General features: G+C 39.6%; 1 protein-coding gene across 1 annotated transcript; it reads left to right on the top strand.

The window, feature by feature from the left end:
* The first annotated feature begins 234 nt into the window (after positions 1 to 234).
* On the top strand, positions 235 to 10848 carry LOC104589643 (light-inducible protein CPRF2-like). The gene is made up of 6 exons (XM_010248025.3): positions 235 to 800; positions 4614 to 4704; positions 6675 to 6879; positions 7657 to 7732; positions 7817 to 7942; positions 10163 to 10848. Exons 1-6 carry the CDS (start codon positions 369 to 371, stop codon positions 10628 to 10630), a joined length of 1398 nt encoding a protein of 465 aa, XP_010246327.1. The 5' UTR covers positions 235 to 368; the 3' UTR covers positions 10631 to 10848.
* Positions 10849 to 19880: the final 9032 nt, after the last annotated feature.

The raw sequence follows: 19880 nt of genomic DNA, 5'->3' as shown, positions 1-19880 counted from the left end.
AAAGGAAACTGATGCTGAAGATGTCTCAGCCATCCGATAGAAAGGTTTTGATGTCCAGCGGTTAATAGATGAGACGTAGGATCCAGCGTGTAGAATTTGAGCGGCTGACGTGGTATGTCGAACGAATAGTGGACAAATGGGCCCTACTTCTAAATTTCTCTCAATGGGCGTCCCAGCATCCGATAGTGGAAGAAGGCCCAAAAAGGTTTATAAAGGGCCCATGGATATTGGATGAGAAAGGAAAAGAAGTCGTCGTCTCTTCTAATCTATGTGATACCGTCCGTCACCGCGTCACGACTCACGAGTTAGAAGAACAAAAGCGCCATACCAGATTGTTGAGAGAGAAAGAAGGGATATAGAGAGAGAAAATGGATAGGGTGTTCTCGGTGGAAGATATTCCCGACCCGTTTTGGCCACCGCCACCGCCACCGGTGGCGCCGGCGCCGGCGCCGCCCTCTCAGTCATCCACAGTGCAGCAACTCGAGGATTTAAAAATGAACCGGAGCTCGTCCGAGTGGGCTTTTCAGAGGTTCCTGCAGGAAGCTTCTTCTGTAGCTGAAACTTCGCCGTCTTCCGTGTCTGCAGCTTCGTCCGTTACTCCGCCTTTCGCGTCTCACGAGGCTTCACAGAGACCTGCCAATGGACGTGACGATGAAGTCGTTGAGATCAAGAAGCCTCCTCCTCCCCCTCCTCCGCCTCACTCTGATCCCTCTCCCAATGTGCCGATTGATTCCGAGGAGTACCAGGCGTTCCTTAAGAGTCGTCTCAATCTTGCTTGCGCCGCTGTTGCCTTGTCTCGGGTCATTTCTCTTTTTCTTTTCCTTTGAATTTGTATGGGATCAGAATTCCTTTTTGGATTACTTGGTTGATTTGTGCTTCTTGTGGGATTACTTGGTTTGCGAAGTTGTTTGCTTTCCCATTTTTTTGCGATTGATTGGATTTTTCTTCATCACTCGAATTCTGTCCACGATGCATACCGATATTTTTGTTTGGATTTGCTCTAGGTAATGCAGTGTCGGTTCAGTATTGCAATCACGTGTTTTTCTTATTAATTTTTCGTCTTTCAGCTGTTTGGTTCTTTGCTAAGGATTTTACCAACATCAGAACTTTCTTTTAGAACTTAAGCACTATTTGATTCTGCGATCTTGTTACCTTTTTTTCCGGAACAGGAAAAGCAAGTGTGTTATATGTTTGGATCGAAGACTATTCTGGGCTTATCAGAATATAGTCTCTAAACTCTTGTCGCTCTGTTTCTGCCTTTTGTTTGTTTGTTTGCTTTTCTTTCTTTATTTTTTTTTTCTTGTGGATATTTGCAAATTCTTAACGAGTACATAGGTTCCGCGCTTGTAGACTTGGATGTGATCTTTTTGAATTAAAATCTTGCTTCTATTAATTTTTTGGGTGTTTTCTGAATCTGAATTCTGTATTTTAAGTAGGATACGTGATTCTAGGAATTTTATTCATTGGTGGAGGATAGGTTTAGTTCTGATAGATGTCGGCATGGGTTGAGAGACGAGACAGTTGAATCATAAAATCTTTGCTCGACATGGTTAGTAAACCTATATGACTACTTAGTAAGGCTATGGGTTGCTTGTGTCGGGCATCAGTACTTTTAAGTTTCTATTCCAGTCTTTCATACAGGAATAAGAATACGATCTGTGTCCAGGTGTCTGACTGAGAAAGGTGGAAAAACATGAACTTGGCCACACATCTAAAATCAGCATTTACTGTTAAGAGTTCCGTATTTTGTGAATTCTATCTTCAAAAACCTATAGACGATCGTGTAGTAAAATCTAAAAGCTAATTTTTATTGTCTAGTAACATGCTATTAAAATATTTGGGATGGTTGTCATTTTGATGTGGGGCCAAGACAAGTGTCGGCATCACATAGTAAAGATTAGCTATTCGTTTGTGTGAAATAACTAGGAGAGAGGAAAACCATATGTGGAAGTGTCTTCAAATCCATTGTGTCTCCAAAACGAAAGCTTTGTCCATTTAAGAGAGTCTAACTCCTAATCTTAGCACAAATATGCTGTTGAAGCTTCAGCAGCAAAATGCAGTTTGGTAATTGGATAAGGGAGCAACTTTGGAAGCATTTTCGTCAATACATCTATGGATGTTTATTACTAGAATGCCCATCCAATTATGGCATTTCAGCAAGATATTTTGCTATTGAAGCTTTGACAGCAAATAATACTCTCCTAATCTAATCTAGGGCTGTTCACAGGTCGGGTTGGGTCGGTTTACTGGCATCTTTCCAACTGACCCGACCTGGTCGGTTTACCTAGAAATGAAACCGAAACCAACCCAGTACTAAGTAAAACCAACCTAGTCGGTTTGAATTGATTTGGGTCGGTTTTGTGAATGGTTCTCTCGGTGTGAACGGTAAAGGATTCAAGTCTAAAAAAGCAAAGGCTGGATGCCTGGAAATAAAAATGATTTGATGGATTAAAACTGATATTTTATATATCAGAAATTTTATATATAATATGTATATTTCTGAAATAAAGCTGAAATATATATATATATATACATATATATATAATATCTGAAATATATTATATATATAATATATATCTAAGTTGGTTCGGGTCGGTTCGGTTTCGGTTTTCACACATGAAAACCGAAACCAAACCGAATCATCGGTTTATGTTTTGTTGTAACCCAAAACCGACCGATGCTGAAGAAAAACCGGCCAACTCGGGTTGGTCTGTTTAATCGGTTTGGGTCTTGTTATGAACAGCCCTAATCTAATCTATATTTAGATTTTAGATTTAATTACCCTATTAATTACCCTATACTGGAAGAGCATCCAACAATTAGTTGCATCCAATTTTTTTCAAGGATAGTGTTGTTTATCCATGAAATGGTATATTAAATGCTATTATTATTGATTATCCTCATAATTTTGCTTTTCAACTTCACCCTAATGAAATGGTACATTAAATGCTATTATTCATGACATTTCCCCATCTCTCATCTCTAATGATTTAAGTGGCACGTTTGGGCGCACAGGGTTAAAAGGTGTGCGTCTGGTGCACCTTGTGCTTCAGCCCAGGTGTGCGCATTTTCAAAAAAGTTGTGCAATTTGCTTCTTTTCTATGCCTAGCGGCTGGGCCGAGGGCTCCGCCCCCAGATCCCCCAAACCAAGCCCCTTGAGACAAGCCCAAACAAGTCCATGCCAGTGTCTTAAATTCTTAATCCTTACAAGAAATTCTGAAAATTCTTAATCTCTTCAGTCATTCACCAAAACTCCGAGAACCCCCTATTTGCGAATGCTGTTCATTCATCATCCTAATAAAAGAAATTTTTAAAAGAGAAATCAAAATTATAAAATCATTTTTTTTTGTAGGGATTGAGAATGAAAAATGTTTTGACATCCCATTAGTTGTTATTTGAAATAATGCAATGGGGAAAGAAATAAAGAAATTGAAAGCTTGGCATGCTTGAATATGTTTTATATGCTATTTTTTATTATATTTTTGCATTTTCACTTTGAATATGTTTTATTATTTTAATTTGAACTAATAGGTTTTTTAAATCATTTAGTTTAAAATTAAAGTTTGATTTTTTTAATTAGTACTATTTTTAATATTTTCTTAATTTATTTTGATTGTTTTTTATTTTGTGCCTTGCTCAAAATTTTGCAGCCCTAAAAAGGCACGGGAAGCCTGTTTTGGGCTATTTTCGGGAAGCTCCAAATGGAGCCTTTTGCTGTTTTTTTCAACTTTTCTTTGCGCGGAAAGACATGCCTTAACCAATGAATGGTCTTCAAGTTGCTAAGATCTTAATGCAAAAGTTCATATCGTCTTTTGGCTATCAGGTTTGCCGGAAGATCTTCTAAAAAAGACTTTCCAAATGGCACATAATTTTATTAATGAATGAAAGTTACCGTTTCCAATAAAAAAAAGTAAATAGTTGTTTCCTGATTTTTCCAAAGAAATTTGCCCATCCAATACAATAGTTGTATTATTGATTATTCTTAACACTTTTTCCTTTAAGTGAATAATAAATAGTACATTAAATACCATCTTATTTATTAGTATGATAGTTGATTTTTAAGGTTTTACAACTTTGCCTTCAAAGTAAATAGCATACTAAATGCTATTATTTACAATCTCCCCTCATCCCTTGTTACTTCAGATTTGGAAACTCAACCCATTTTGCTTCACCTTTTAGAATGGTAAACTATGGTTTAGAATTCATGTTTTTAAAGATTTAAATTTAAAATTGTAGAGGAAAAATGTCCACTTTTAATTGGCTATGGTTCACTATTTTCAGAAATTTTACTTCACCTAGGTCTTTTTTTTGTAACCTGTCCATGTGAGCTTTCCTTTGGTTGTAATAATATTCTCCTGTCATTTTTTTTTTCATTACGGTCTGACAACCTTTTAGGTTTGCGCCGTTTACCTGACTTTGTTGCTTGTACATCCTATTTGATTGCTCAGTAGGAGTCTCATTTCATCTTAAGGTTTTTTTATATTGATTAATATTTTTTTCACTCAATTGGTCTATGGGCATCTAAAATTTATATAGTTGGAGGAATATTCTACTTTTGTTATTATTTATTATTTAATTTGGATGCCTTACATATCTATGGCCCATTTTTACAGGCTGCCAAACCTCATGACTCTGCTCTTTTAGCTGAAAATGCATCACAGACTTCAGATGCTTCACAATTGGGATCTCAAACTTCTGCTAAAGGTCTGCATCTTTCTATGTTTCTATCCTTATTTGAACCCTTCAGAATAGTAGAATGCTAATCCTTTTGTGCTTGGATGCACAGATAAAAACACTTGGTTTAAAAACAAATGTTTTAAAATTTGTGGTTTGCATTTATATGTATTACTATTTTTTATGTTTTTTTTTTTTTAAATTTTGTCAAAAATTTGTCCTTGCTTCGAAAAGGTGTGCACCTTGTCTTGCACTTTGTGCCTTGTGCCTTTCTCCTCTAAAACACTGGAAAGTAATCTACATATATTTTTTAATCCTCTAATTTTGCTCAAAAAATAGAGAAAAAAAGGAGAAAATGTAGGTAACTGAATAGTACAAGTTAAAGAATGAGAAAGAGAAATTAGTAACCAAAAGAAAACAGATCATGACTTCCCTTATGCTGGTGTGATTATAATGAAGATATTAGGTTCTTTAGGTTTGAAAGTTGTACCTTGAGGAAGAGGTGATTATTGGTTGATATGTGGATTTACAACATTAGGTTTTGTATTTTAGTGTCATCCTTGGAATTGATGGTTGTAGAGTCAAGGATTGTTAGTGGTGCTTCTGTTGTGGTTGAGGGTGTATTGAGGTCATCAAATTATTATAACCTTTTGGGGGTTCTGAGTAGGAATCTGGTTGTGAATTGATGTTCTGATACTGATTGTAGTGAATGCAGCATTAGTTGCAGAGATGTTAATGCACGGATATTTCAGAAGCCAGTCATAGTCACTTCTGAATAGGATGCCACTAGAAGATATGTATATGTGGAGATTTATCAAATTGCAATGTTGTATTGGCCTTGGAACCTGCTCACTGTGGTTGGTACACCGTTTTTTGTGATGCAGGTTCACAAGGGGCTATATAGTCTGCAAGGCATGTGTCTTCTTAAGGCGCTTAGGCTACTATGAGAATTGGGCACTCATATCGTCCCTTGGGGTGGGTGTCTCAGAACAGATGGAGTAGCCCTTGGAGGTTGAGCCACCAGATTAGGAAGGAGATGGGTTTTTGACTCAACCTGAACCACCCATTCATTTGGTATGTCAATTTCTTAGCCGACTCATTGGCTAGAAAAGTGATTGTGATGATGGATCTATTTTGTGCAACTTCCTATGTACAGGCAGTCCATAGACTTGTTGGCTGAGGATTCTTGGAGCTGGAAGCACAGTGCTGATGGCTCTTTCTCTGTTAACTCTTTTGCTGGGGTACTGAATGAAGGTGGTCAGTTAAAAGTTCCAGCTGGGAAAATTTGGAACCCAACAGTTCCCTCTAAAGTGGGTGCTTTGGTCTGGGCTGCTGCCCTTGACAGGTGTCCTACGAAAAAATCTCTGGTCAGGAGAGGATGAAGACTGCAACCATTTGTTCATTCACTGCTCTGTAATGTCTGCTATCTGGAGACACTTCCTATCGGGCCTGGGGCTTCACTGGTGTATGCCAAACTCTGTTTTGGAACTGCTATGAAGCTGGAGTTTCAGGGTTTGTCCAGGCTGGCTAGGTGTATTTGGAGTGTCTTGCCTGCAGCCATTTTCTGCAGTCTGGGCTGAAAGAGATAGGAGGATCTTCCAGAATAAAGCTAATGACTTAGATTGTTGATCTCCTTTGCTTTTGGCAAGCTCATTTCCTGGGTTGCTGCAGCCAAGCGTCTTCAGAACTCAGTCCTCAGCTCTCAGTTGAGAGCTAGGGATCTGCTTAAGTTATGATGTAATGCAGTGTGGTCTACTGTTTTTGGCTCCTTGTCTTTGGGGGCTTCTGTTGTAATTTTCTGTTCTATTAATAAAATTTTACTTTACCTATTCTCAAAAAAAAAAAAAAAAATCTATTTTGTGCAACTTGTATGCTAGCGTAGGAACACATATGTATCCTTTTACAGGGGAGCCCCTCCAAAAGGGGCATGGTCTAGGTCTTGATACATCATAGTAATAGATATGCATTGGCTGAGATTTAACTATGCTTTTGCGATGCAGGACCTGGATATGGATTCTCCAGAGCTCAAGACAAGGCTTGTGGGGTTGGAGTTTCAGCCTTACCTGCTATCCAGAAAAAATTGGGGGCTCAGACTAAGCCAACAACCAGTGGATCATCAAGAGAGCAATCAGATGATGATGAAGTTGATGGAGAAACAGAAATAACTGAGAATATGGATCCTGCTGATGCAAAGCGTGTAAGAAGGTAATCATAGGTTCCACTAACTTTATTTTGAATTATTTCGTGTGTTCTAGGAGGTTGGTGCATGGAGATGTAGGAGGGTTCTGCTCTCTAAATACTCGAACATCAAGTGTATATATCATTGCATTCATTTGGTATCCAGCATCTAAAAGAGCATAATGCTCTAGATGTTATCTTGAATTTCCCTTTTACACATACCACATGGGCATATGAAACTCTTGAATTTCCCTGTGCAAGCTAGGATATATCAAGGGCTATCAATGGGTCAGGTGGACCTGACAGAATCAAACTGGTTTTGGTTGCTCTGAACTGATTAAGACCAGAACTGACTATATTACAAAGATATCCCTAGTCTAATGCCTATCTTTCTTATGGTATACTTCAGTATATCAAATTATCATGTCCAAATGTGTCAATTTAACAAAGGTCAGTTTATTGTCAAATTACAGGACAAAAGTGGAGCTGTCAATTATAATTGGGTATTGGGCCAGCTCTAATTAATAATTGGGTTGGTTCTGAGTCAAGATTTGTTCTGCATATTTATTTGTTAGTTCAGGACCAGGTCTGCCATGACCAATCTGACTAGTTGACAGCACTCTTTATGTGAATAAAAAGCCTTATCATAATGCCTCTGTAGAATGCATACACATAAAAAAATGTTTCCAACCGTGTTACTTTTGCTTACTTTGCACAAAGTAGTCACGAATGCCTACATTGTTAATATTTGTAAACCTTGGGGGTTCTCCTTGCCTTTTAATTGAGCTACTTGATATGACTCAGGATGCTGTCAAATAGAGAATCGGCCAGACGCTCCAGAAGAAGAAAACAAGCACATTTAAATGAGCTTGAGAATCAGGTTTGGCCTGTATCTTGCCTATATATGCCTTAAGTTCGTCTATCGTTGATGATAATTATCAGTTCTTTGCTAATGATGCTATAGGTTGCACAATTAAGGGTTGAGAATTCTTCATTATTGAAGCGTCTTGCAGACATAAGTCAGAAGTACAATGAAGCTGCTGTTGATAACAGAATTCTAAAAGCAGATGTTGAAACATTGAGGGCAAAGGTAAGGCATCAGATATTTTCTGATTGTTTTGGTCAAATTTGTTGAAGTTTGATAGTTTTATAAAGAGAATGTTATTAAACATTGTAATCACTCGGATGATTGTGCATACATGCACTCTAGGAAAATAGATAAGTGGTTAAACAGGACAATAATTCTTAACATGCATACGCACACTCCACAGAAAAGTGTCATGTGGATGAAATCAATCTTAGCACAGTTTTGGTTTTCTCAGCCTAGTTGCATTCATTCCTGGGTGTACCTTGTTTAACTGGTTCTGTCCTTTGTCTTTATTGAACTGCCTTTCTGATGTTTCTCTTGTAATATTTGATTGTAAAGATTGATAGTCTTTACCTGTGGAAAGGACAGGGCCAAGGAGTGTTTTTCTATTATGAAGGTAAGAGAGCTTGGCTTGCTTCAACGATGATTGAGTTTGCTAATGGCTACTGAAACTCAAACTTACCGTTGCCTAATAATATAGGTTATTGCTATTTGCTGCTTTGGATTTTTCCAGTTCTAGGGCTTTTGGAACCATGGTTATCAAGGCAAAGCTAGTTGACAAGGGAAACACTTAGGCTGTCTACAACTGATAGCCTGTGCTTAGACAGATCTCTCCCTGTGCATGACACATTAGTTCATATGAACTCCAATAACAGTAACAGTGCTGAAGGTATGGCTGTATGAACTAACATGTCACTTGGAAAGAGCCTCTAGACAGTACATGCTGTCAAATGTGGGCAGCCAAAGTTTTCTTAGTGACGGGGGAGCACCTTTGTTGCCTAGGTGATAGATCTTTTGAAGTAAAACACTAAATCGTAGGGTAATTCTTTAGGTTTCATAGCAACCAGCAATCATCATTTAATAATCTTCATCAAATATGTATGAACTTTGTATCAAAACATGGAAAATCAACATATTTATGAGATGGAAAGAAGAAAGAAGGAAAACTTAGATTTTTTTTGTCCCAAGAAAAAAAGATAAGGCGTGGAAGAAGTGGAACAGTGTCTTAGAAAAAAGAAAGGAGAAAACCTAAAAAGCAAAAAGGAGAAGGGTGAAACCCTTCTTTGCCTAAGAAGAAGAAGAACCTAGTATATGAATTATGAAAATATTATAAATCCACAGAATGAATTTAATGTAATAATGTCTATTATAATGTTATAATCTATAAAATAAAAAATATAAAACTATATTATGATGCTTTGTACAAAAACAGCACTTGGACCTAGTGACCCTCCATTGCCCTGTTGCCTAGGCATCTCCTAGGTGGTGGTGCCTTGACAACTATGTTCAGAATTTTGATAATGGACCATCTTATGGCCCAATAAACTCTGTTTTCTTGGTGTCATAATACATGTACAAGGTATGGAACTAGAATGACAGTTTTTTGGGAACTTATTGGTGAAATCATCCTTTGACAGTTCTTTGGGAACTTATTGGTGAAATCGTCTTTTTGGATTTAAGTAAACCATCCTCTTTTTTCTTGGATTTTGTTGACCATTTTCAACACCCTTTATGGATGTGTAGAACAGTAGAACTTGAGCAGTCAACTAGCCTATGTAATTGTTTTATACCAGGTCATAGACGGGCATGATGCACATGCAGATAAGTCAGACCTACGATTTGGTTGGTTTCTAAAGTAAGCTCCTTTTTTCATGATAATGAAACCAATCGATCATTTTGTTTGTTGTTTAATTTTCTCTTCCTTTTTCTATATTTGTGGACGGTTGATAAGAATGTGATACAGTGTAAGATGACTTAAATCCCCTCGTCCCTTGTCTCCTTTCCATACAGTTGCAGAATCATCTACAATCTGGTGAGAAATCTTATAACATACTTTAACTCCTTGCTACATAATGAAAAAGAAATAGATTTCAAGAGGTTCTAATTCATTTCAGGAGAAGATTCAAATGCTTCCACAGAATATATGCTCTTACATAGAGTAAAATGGCAGTACAGGTATTCATAAAGCATCAAACCCCCAACCCCAATAAAGTGTGGAAAGAAAGATGACAATGATGATGATAATGGTATGGTGATAAGGTTTTTGATAGAGCTAAAGTTAGGTTATACAATCCTGACGTTGTACCCTTGCATTTCTATTTCTGTTTACAATGCATATGATATCATGATACTGATTATTCTATATTTATGATAAAACACTTTAAAATCGCTGCCTTTTTTGAGGGTAAGACATTGTGCTTATGTTTGCATAGTTATTTCCAGGTGAAGATGGCAGAAGAGACAGTTAAGAGAGTGACGGGATTTAACCCCTTTCTCCAGGCCATGTCTGCTGATATAAACAATAATGAGGCCATGGGCTTTTCTGGTAGCTCATCTGACACATCTGCAGATGCTGCTGTCCCTGTGCATGATGATCCTAAACGGCACTTCTGTCAACCTGCTGCTGGTGCTCCTCCTCCATCTCATCATACTACAACACATGATCACAGAGTGAATAATGGTGGCTTGCCTGATGTTCCTCCAGTTGCTGCGGTTGAAGATGTGCAGCATGTCACTGGGGACACAAAGATGGGCCGGACATCTTCCTTGCAGCGAGTGGCGAGCTTAGAACACCTGCAGAAACGGATCCGTGGGAGCTCAAGTTCTTGTGGACCTGTTCAGTGGAATGGTGGGTGGGACTCAGAAACCACCCATACAGTGGAGAGCAGTGACAAACAGAATCAAATCTGATGCTTTTGCAAGTTATAGGACATGTTGCAGTGTTTTTCTTGGCTGCATGTACTGAAGAACTTCTATTCTCTGTTAAATGGCAATTTGATGCTGCATTTCTCAACCCCGTATTAAATATCTGCGGGGACCCATTGTTTAGTACTCCAGATGCTGTTGCCTGTTCACAATTTGCAATGTCCATTGTTAACTTCGAATGTTGAAGTTTGGCATTTTCACCATCTCATTGAAATTATTTGTTTTACCATATGCCCTTCGGTTGTTCAGATTTAAATTAATACTGAGAAGATGGGAGAGGGGAGAATTTGGTGGATCAAATAAAGACTGCTTCATCTTTCGGAAAAAAAAAGCCTGCTTGTAATTGTTTTGATATGGCTACTTTTTTGTTTATGTTCCTAGGTCTTTGAATGGAGCTACCGACTGGATAGCTCGAAGGACTAAAGGTTCCAGATGTCAAGTTGCTTGGTGAGGTTGTTCACTGGTTTGGTTGTTGATAATTTGTTGTATTCTCATTGTTTTTTCCTGTGATTAGGGATATATTCGAGCTGAATCGACAGAAATATATGGTTATTCAAGCTCAGCTTGGCAGAAAAATATAAGGCTAGAGATCATGTTTGAACTTACAATAAGCCAAGTTTTATGAAAAAAAAATAAAAGATTATAGTATAAAAATATATATATATATATATATATATATATATATTAAAAATATTATATAATATAAGTTAATTAGGTTCTCGAGTTTTAAGAGCCATGAATCTGAGATTGGCTCGGCTAGATTAACAAATGGGCTTATATATTGGGCTTAAATTTGACTTAATAATTAGTGAAAAGTTTGATTTGTGTCTATTTTCCTACTAATATATTTAGCTGGTTGTATCCACCCTCACCCAAATCGGGAGGGAAAAGAAGAAAAGGATGGGAAGAGAGAGGGAGAAAAAAAAAGAGAATAAAATCATGAATAGAGAATACAGAGTCGGTAGGAAAGAGAGAAGAGAGAGATTGAAAATTAAGAAACATAAAGAGAGACGTGATTGACCGAAACTGATGAGTGATGACCATTGAGACTTGAGAGAGCTAGATGAGCTGTCTCGATTACCTTCGTCTGTTTCATCAGGCAGACCAGGTTCTGTGTAGCACTGTTCAAGTTAGGTTGAAGCCCCCCAAAAGTGAAGAGGATCAACTTCGTTGTGTTGGGTTGGAGGTGCGCGATTAGAGTTATAGCAAAAAACAACAAAAGGAAGGTCTTGTACGGCTGTAAGTGGTTGGCAAAGATATTGGTGTGTGTTCGATCAGTTTGGTGAATATGTGGGCAGCATTAGGTTGCAAAGTGAAGTTTAAAAGCATAAAAGGATAATCGTTGAACATCAAGAATATTCTTGATGGGTGCAAGTATAATCGCTCACGCTCTTTTACTTGCATGTGTTTAGGGAAACTGAGTAGGCTGCCGACTAATTGGCCAATTTTGGACACTAATAATCTATTTTAGGAATATTTCCGGATGATAGTATCAGAAATGATAATGTCATCATCAGGAGATGTTCTCAATACATGGCAGGGATATGCTGTGGGATATTCCCTTATGGGGTGTAGATCTGAACTCTATTTACATTTGTTTTAGTGTGGTTTGGGGAAGAAAAGTACCCCTGGGTCTTAACCCTGATCCAACCTAATTGAACTAACTTTAGATATTAAGCCTTGTTTGCTTCTTGGTAATATACTTATTCGGGTAAATGCACTTACTCGGGTAATGTGAATAATTAGGTTTGAATGACCTGTTTTTTCTATTCCAGCATAACATGTTTTTATATACAATTGGAGTCCTAAACGTTAGGACTTGTTCCCTATTTTAGAAGAGAAAATCTTGCCTAATCTATTCTAAATAAGGAAACAATTATATAGCTAATTACACCTGATTTGTAGCCTAATTTATAGCTAATTTATAGCAAAGAATCCCAACACTCCCCCTCAAGCTGGGTTGTAAATATTTATCATACCCAACTTGCAACTAAGATCTTCAAAATGCGCCCTTAGAAGTGCTTTAGTTAGGATATCGACCGTCTGGAGATTAGAAGGAATGTAAACAGGCTTGATTACTTTCCCTTCTATCTTTTCTCTGATAAAATGCCAATCTATTTCCACATGCTTGGTTTGATCATGATGAATTGAATTTTTAGCAATACTGATGGCAGATTGACTATCACACAGTAGCTGGATTGTTCCCTCAGAAGGTATCTTCAATTCGGCTAATACTCTTTTCACCCAAATTCCTTCACAAATACCATGAGCCATAGCTCGAAATTCCGCTTCTGCACTACTTCTAGCCACCACAACTTGCTTTTTACTTCTCCATGTTGTCAAATTTCCCCAAACATAGGTACAATATCCAGAAGTGGATCATCTATCTGTGATTGAGCATGCCCAGTCTGCATCAGAATACAATTCCACTTCCTTGCTTGAGTTTTTTCTGAATAACAGTCCCTTTCCTGGAGTCATTTTCAAGTATCTCAAGATTCTGTACACCGCTGTCATGTGTTCTTCAATAGGGTTGTTCATGAACTGACTAACAACACTTACTGAGAATGCTATGTCAGGCCTAGTATGTGAGAGATAGATCAATTTCCCTACAAGCCTTTGATATCTTCCCTTATCTACAGGAGTACTTTCTTTATTTGAACCAAGTTTGGTAGTGTAGTCCATAGGTGTCTCTGCAGGTTTACACCCAAGCATACCTGTTTCTTTAAGAAGATCCACTACATACTTTCTTTGAGAAACTGCAATGCCCCGCTTAGACCTAGCCACTTCCATTCCCAAGGAGTATGTGAGTTTACCTAGGTCCTTGATCTCAAACTCTCTAGTCAGAAATTCTTTGACTCTTGGAAACTCCTCAGCATAATCCCCTGTTAGAACAATATCATCAACATAGACAATCAACGTAGAAATCAGTCCTTCTGAAGAATGTTTGACAAACATTGTATGATCAGACTGTCCCTGTATATACCCATTACTCTTCATAACTCTAGTAAATCTCTTAAACCAAGCTCGGGGTGATTGTTTGAGATCATAAAGTGACTTCTTTAGTCTACAAACTTTGTTGATGTTTGATGAGTTCTGTAGTCCCTGGGGAATGTCCATATAGATCTCCTCTTCTAGATTCCCGTTCAAGAATGCATTCTTGACATCTAGTTGATGGAGGGGCCAATCCAAATTTGCTGCAAGAGAGAAGTATCCGAATAGTGTTGAGTTTTGCAACTGGAGCAAAAATCTCCTCATAATCTATGCCATAGGATTGAGTAAATCCCTTAGCTACCAACCAAGCCTTGTATCTCTCAATACTATAATCTGCCTTTGTTTTTACAATGAAGATCCACTTGCACCAAATCACATTCTTTCCATGAGGCAAATCAGTAATTTCCCAAGTACCATTCTTCAATAGAGCATTAACTTCTTTATTAACTGCCTTCTTCCATTTTGGGATAGCCATGGCTTCTTGGATTGAATCAGGAATGGAGATAGAATTGATTTTGTTGGTGAATGCTTGGCAAGATGAATATAGTCCCTCATAATTCACATAGTTGCCAATAGGGTACAAGGGCCTACTTCTGCATTCTCTCACCCCTTTCCTGAGTGCAATGGATAGGTTCTCATTGGAATTATCATGATCACTTAAACTAGTACCTGCAGAATTTTCCTCCACAGTCTATAAGTCAGATGTAGGGATTTTTACCTCAGGTTCATATGCTGGCAGTATCTGTGAATCTGCTAGAGTCTCTGATTCCTTCGGTTCTCCCCTTTTTCTGTGATAGACAATTATCTCGGGAAATTCAGAATCAATTGATTTTGCTTCAGGTTCAATTTGGACACTTGGAGAAGGTGTTTCAGGTGTTTCCAGTGTTGCTGGTGTGCAATCTATGCTATCCAAGAAAAGCTGATATTCTTGTGGTTGACTTTGACTAGAACTCTCCCCCTGAATATCAATTTTGGGGTAATAGGGTTTGGTTTCAAAAAATGTGACATCCATGGTGTGATAAAACTTTTGGTTGTTAGGACAAAACCATTTGTAACCGTTTTGGTTGGGAGAGTACCCTATAAAGATACATTTGGTGGATCGAGAGTCAAGCTTGGTTCGATGTTGTTGATGAATATGCACAAACACAGTACACCCAAATATTTTTAGCGGAAGAGAGGAAATCAATCGACTTTGAGGAAAGTGTTGTAAAAATACTTGATTTGGAGTGGAAAAATCTAGTACTTTGGATGAAAGTCGATTGATTAGGTATGCTGTTGTAAGTATGGCCTCACCCCCAAAACGTTTTGGAACATTGGATGAAAACAACAGAGACCTGGCAATGTCCAGAAGGTGTCTATTCTTTCTCTCGGCTATCCCATTTTGCTGAGGGGTATCTACACAGGAACTTTGGTGTATGATTCCCTTAGTTGATAGATATGAGCCAAGATAAGAGTTAAAAACTCTCTTCCATCGTCAGTTCTATGTATTTTAATAGAAGTTTGAAATTGATTTTTAATCATTGTTTTGAAATTCTTAAATATTTGAGGAACTTCTAATTTATTTTTCATGAGAAAAATCCATGTGAGGCGTGTGTGATCATCTATGAAAGAGATGAACCACCGAGCTCCTATGACATTTGGAACTTGAGATGGACCCCAAACATCACTGTGGATCATAGAAAAAGGTTTCGATGCTTTGTATGGCTGAATTGGGTATGAAATGCAAGAGTGTTTTGCAAATTAACAAATTTCACACTGAAAAGAACTAGCACTTTTATGTCTGAATAAACTTGGGAAAAGTTTGGATAAGTACATAAAACTTAGGTAACCTAACATGTAATGACACACCATCACCAACCTCTCACTCTCACTTTTCAACTCACTAACAGACACACAAGAATTATTGTGACAAGAAATATGTTCACTCACTCCTAGATGAGATTGTCTTGCAGAATCCAGTTGAACCTCAAGATGATAGAGCCCAACATGACTCCTAGCACTGCTAATCATCCTCCCCGAAGTCAAATCTTGAAATTCATAGACATAAGGAAAAAAAATTAACTATACAGTTAAGATCTTGGGTAATTTTATTTATGGAGAGTAGGTTGCAGTCTAAATTAGGAACATATAGAACAAATTTGAGTGTTATGTCCCTGGATCCACAACTGAACCAGTTCCTTCAACTTTTGCCAAAGAACCATATGCAATTCTAACTATGAGAGTTTCATTACAAGGAGAATATGTGTGGAAAACTCGCCTATCTCCTGTCATGTGATCGGAAGCACCAGAGTCTACAATCCAAGGTTTATAGTGCTCTTGTTTTACAGTCAAAGCCTTAAGAAAGTTACCTTTTTGAGCTATGGAACCTGACCCAACAACTGTTTTGTTGTGATTGCAGTAGCCTTCTCAGTCCATCAAGTTCCTCTTTGCTAAAATTTGCAAGTTGCTCTGAACTGCCAGCCATGCCTCGAATTTCCTTCTCTGTTGCTGTCTTTGGCTTCCAATCAGCAGGTTTTCCAAGGAGTTTCCAGCAGGTTTCTTTGGTATGACCAGGGTGGTGGCAATGTTCACACCATGGCCCTCCCCCTTTGCGTGGTTGCTGCTGGTTTTGGGCAACCAAGACTGATGACTCACCACCACTAGCTGATTTTTCCATCCCTAGCATCAAATGGCGTCTACTCTCTTCCCTTCGGACCTTAGACGTAAGCTTGGTAGCGGTTTTATGCTAAATATCCTTCATCTTACAGCATCAAGACTTGAATTTAGTCCCAAGCAAAATTTGTAGATCCACTTATTCTCAATTATCTTCTTGTATTGTTTGAGATCAGCGGTAGTATCCCAGGAATATTTTTCAAAAGCGTCCAGTTGCTGCCAACTTTGATGGAGTTTGTTGTAATACTCGGTCACAGATAAATCACCTTGTAGGAGATCATACAAGACGCCCTCAATTGTCACCAGTTCGGGGTTGTTGTCTTTGTGAGAATAAGTGTCTTTTGCAGCCTCCTAGATCTCTACAGTTGTTTCATATAGGAGAAAATTTTCTCCTATGTGTGGCTCCGTGGAATTCACTAACCAAGACATAACTTGGCTGTTATCTCTCTTCCAAATCCGATAACCAGCATCTTTTTCATCTGGTTTGGTGATATTTCCGATGAGATTATCTTCTTTCTCCTTGTTGCGGACATGAAACATGAAGGATTGAGACCATTGGATGTAGTTTTGGCCATTCAATTTGTAGATGGTGATGGGTGTGGATGAGTAGTTTGTAAAGTCTCCACCATTGTTGTTGAACATAACAGTTTCGATGTTTGAAGAGGAGGATTTTGGAGTTTCAATTGAAGATTCGTTGGTGTTTGTCATGGATGGTATTTGATGTTGCTGTCGGGAATGAGATAAAGGCTAGGATGGCTGATGAATACTGCCGGAATAAGCAGTGTAGAATGCTGCTGGAAAAGTAGTAGATAGAGAACCGACCTAGGATGGCTATGGGAAGAACAGGAGGCGTCTAGGGTTGCTCTGATACCATGTGAATAATTAGGTTTGAATGATCTGTTTTTTCTATTCCAGCAGAACATGTTTTTATATACAATTGGAGTCCTAAACGTTAAGATTTGTTCCCTATTTTAGAAGAGAATCTTGCCTAATCTATTCTAAATAAGGAAAAAATTATATAGCTAATTACACCTGATTTGTAGCCTAATTTATAGCTAATTTACAGCAAAGAATCCCAACAATAGTGTTTCTCAGGAAAGACTAATCCAAGTAAGTGCATTTATCCATGTTTTTTATTTCCCATGTAAATAAGGTAATGGCCATTTTAACCATAAAAATCCATTATTAAAAGGGCATTTTTGTCTCATTCAAGTATTTACATCTTTCTCTCTTGGTGGGAAAATTATTTACCCACCTAGGAGATGTGTATCAATTACCCGGATAAGTGATACTTAAGAAAATAAACTTTCTCTGATCCCCACATAAATCTAAAAAAATAACATGGGTTTCTTGGTCAAAGGGAATCAAAATCCCATTGACCAACTTTCCCCCTCTCAAAATCCTAAAAAAGAATGCCCCCTTAATGGTGGATTAAATCAGAAATTGCCACACCTGTACTGATTTATGAATTTAGATTAGCTGAATGCTTTAGCTGTTCAACGGGATGCGGAACCAATGATGAGGTTCTATGCCAGTAATAAATTCATGGGCCCTACTGTAAAAGATGAGGGCCCCATGTATTTAATACTAACAAGAAACCTTATTGATGTAACGCGATCCGGTCACTCCTAGCTGGCACTCGCGTGGCTCCTGAGAGACACCTGAAACGAGAGGAAAGAAGAAGAACTCCCGGGGGTTTGCCCGACGGGAACACTCCGATGATTAAGTCAGTATTTTGTGCAAGAAGCAAAGGGAAAACGAAGGCTAAGAGTGAAGATTGCACAGGTGATTCGAAGATACCTTGTTCCTTGAGAATAAGCCCCTTATAACTGAATTCCGTTGCTTCGGGCCCTCTGCTTATGACAGGGCAGGTATAACCGCCACTATCAGTCTGCCACAGCCATTACTGGCAAGGCTGAGGTGGCACGCGCGGGGCCGTCGTTGTAGGGTACGTGCCTGTCAGGTGCGAGACACCTTTCTGAAGGTGACAGGCGCGGTGCTTTCTGACGAGGGACATGTTTGCTGTCCACAGATTTGTCGGGTACGACGGTCGAGCAGAAAGCCTTCCTGCGGTATGTCGAGCTACCCTTCCGCGAATTACCCTGAGTTGGGCTGTCTCTTGAGTGATGAGCTGCCCGTAGCAAGTTATGCCGAGCTAGCTGACCCGAGGTGTCCATGCCTCGGGGTGTCTAGAGATGGATCGGTGCGTTCCTGTCTAGGAGTGGCCCGAGGTCCATTGGGGGGAGGAGGTGCGGGTAAGATGGCTTCCGGCGAGTGGCTTACTCGCCCAATTGTCGAGCTGAGCTTGGTGGGACTTTCCCTCCCAGTTGTGGTCACGTCCGTTGCGCTGTCATGCCGAGTCACTGTTTGAGCAAGGTCACGCCCATGTGTACCCGTGCTGTGAGGTCAAGCCAAATCACCCTCCATCAATTGCCCCCCACTCCCTGCGTTGGCGGCGATGACCCAGCGCAGGGACGTCATGACGCGCCGGGTGGATTTGGCGTTGGTATTCATGCCGCTTTGTCGCGCACTCCGTCCAGCTGGACCGGTCTAGCGCCCGGTTTAATAAAAAAAAGACTTGAGTCACGTCTGGATTATGCACGGATCTCACGCGATTTGGACTTCGCGGACATCAAAAACGCGCTAAACCATTTTTGCCTCGAAGAACTCGCAACTCTGGCTATAAATAGGGGGACCCTTGGCCATTTTCTTCGCCACAAAGCTCTTGTCATTAGCGTTTGAGCTCGCGTCGGAGGTCTCTTAGCTCGGGTCTTCCGGTTCGTCCTATTCTCCCAGTCCGATTGCGTTTCTTTTGGTGAGTCCCCCCGAGCTTCCTTCCCCTTTTCAATTTGTTTCTTCCCTTTAGTTCGCGATGTCGTTTAGTGTAGACAGCCTTATCGACGAGCCCGAGGTGGGTACCTCGGCTCGGGGTGACTCCTCTGCTGCCCAGCCATCCTAAGTACGGGTGGCTTCGGTTCATCTAGCGTCCACCTCCCACCGAGGTCGGGAACCGGATCAGTTTGGGCCTTCTATAATGACTTCGGAGAGGCTTCAGGACCTCATACAGAGGTTCCGCCTCCCTAAGGAATACTCATATAGCCTTCCCACCGGAAACTTCCCATGGGAGCACGGTCCTGACGAGATCGTGATCTTCAGGGAGCAACTGATAGCCGGGATCCGACTTCCTCTTCACCCTTTGATCGTTGAGGTGTTGGTACACTTTAACATCACCCTGGACCAACTCCACCCAAACTCCATACGGAATGTGGTGGGGTCCATCTCTCTTTGCTTTGATCGTTCCCTCTCCATAGATTTAGATGTTCTCAGTACAATTTTGGCTATAAAGAAGGGCGCTTCAAGCGCTCTCCCCGGGCACAGGCGATCCTACTACCTGTCCCCCCGCCCGGGTTTCAAACTCATGCACAAGATCCCGAGCAAAGTCCTAGCTTGGAAGCGGGACTACTTCGTAGTCCGGAGTAGTACGGGGTGGCCCTTCCCCACCGATTGGAGGATAGCCATTCAAGACCCTGGTGTCATCCTAGACGGGAAGACCAAGAAGGTGCTCCAGTCATTGGCTCAGCTCGGGTTGAAT

The sequence above is a fragment of the Nelumbo nucifera genome, chromosome 1 (genome assembly GCF_055504915.1).
Source record: "Nelumbo nucifera cultivar China Antique chromosome 1, China Antique-T2T, whole genome shotgun sequence".
NCBI lineage: Eukaryota > Viridiplantae > Streptophyta > Magnoliopsida > Proteales > Nelumbonaceae > Nelumbo > Nelumbo nucifera.
The sequence above is the reverse complement of the archived record's forward strand: the minus strand, read 5'-3'. Positions and strand labels throughout refer to the sequence as shown.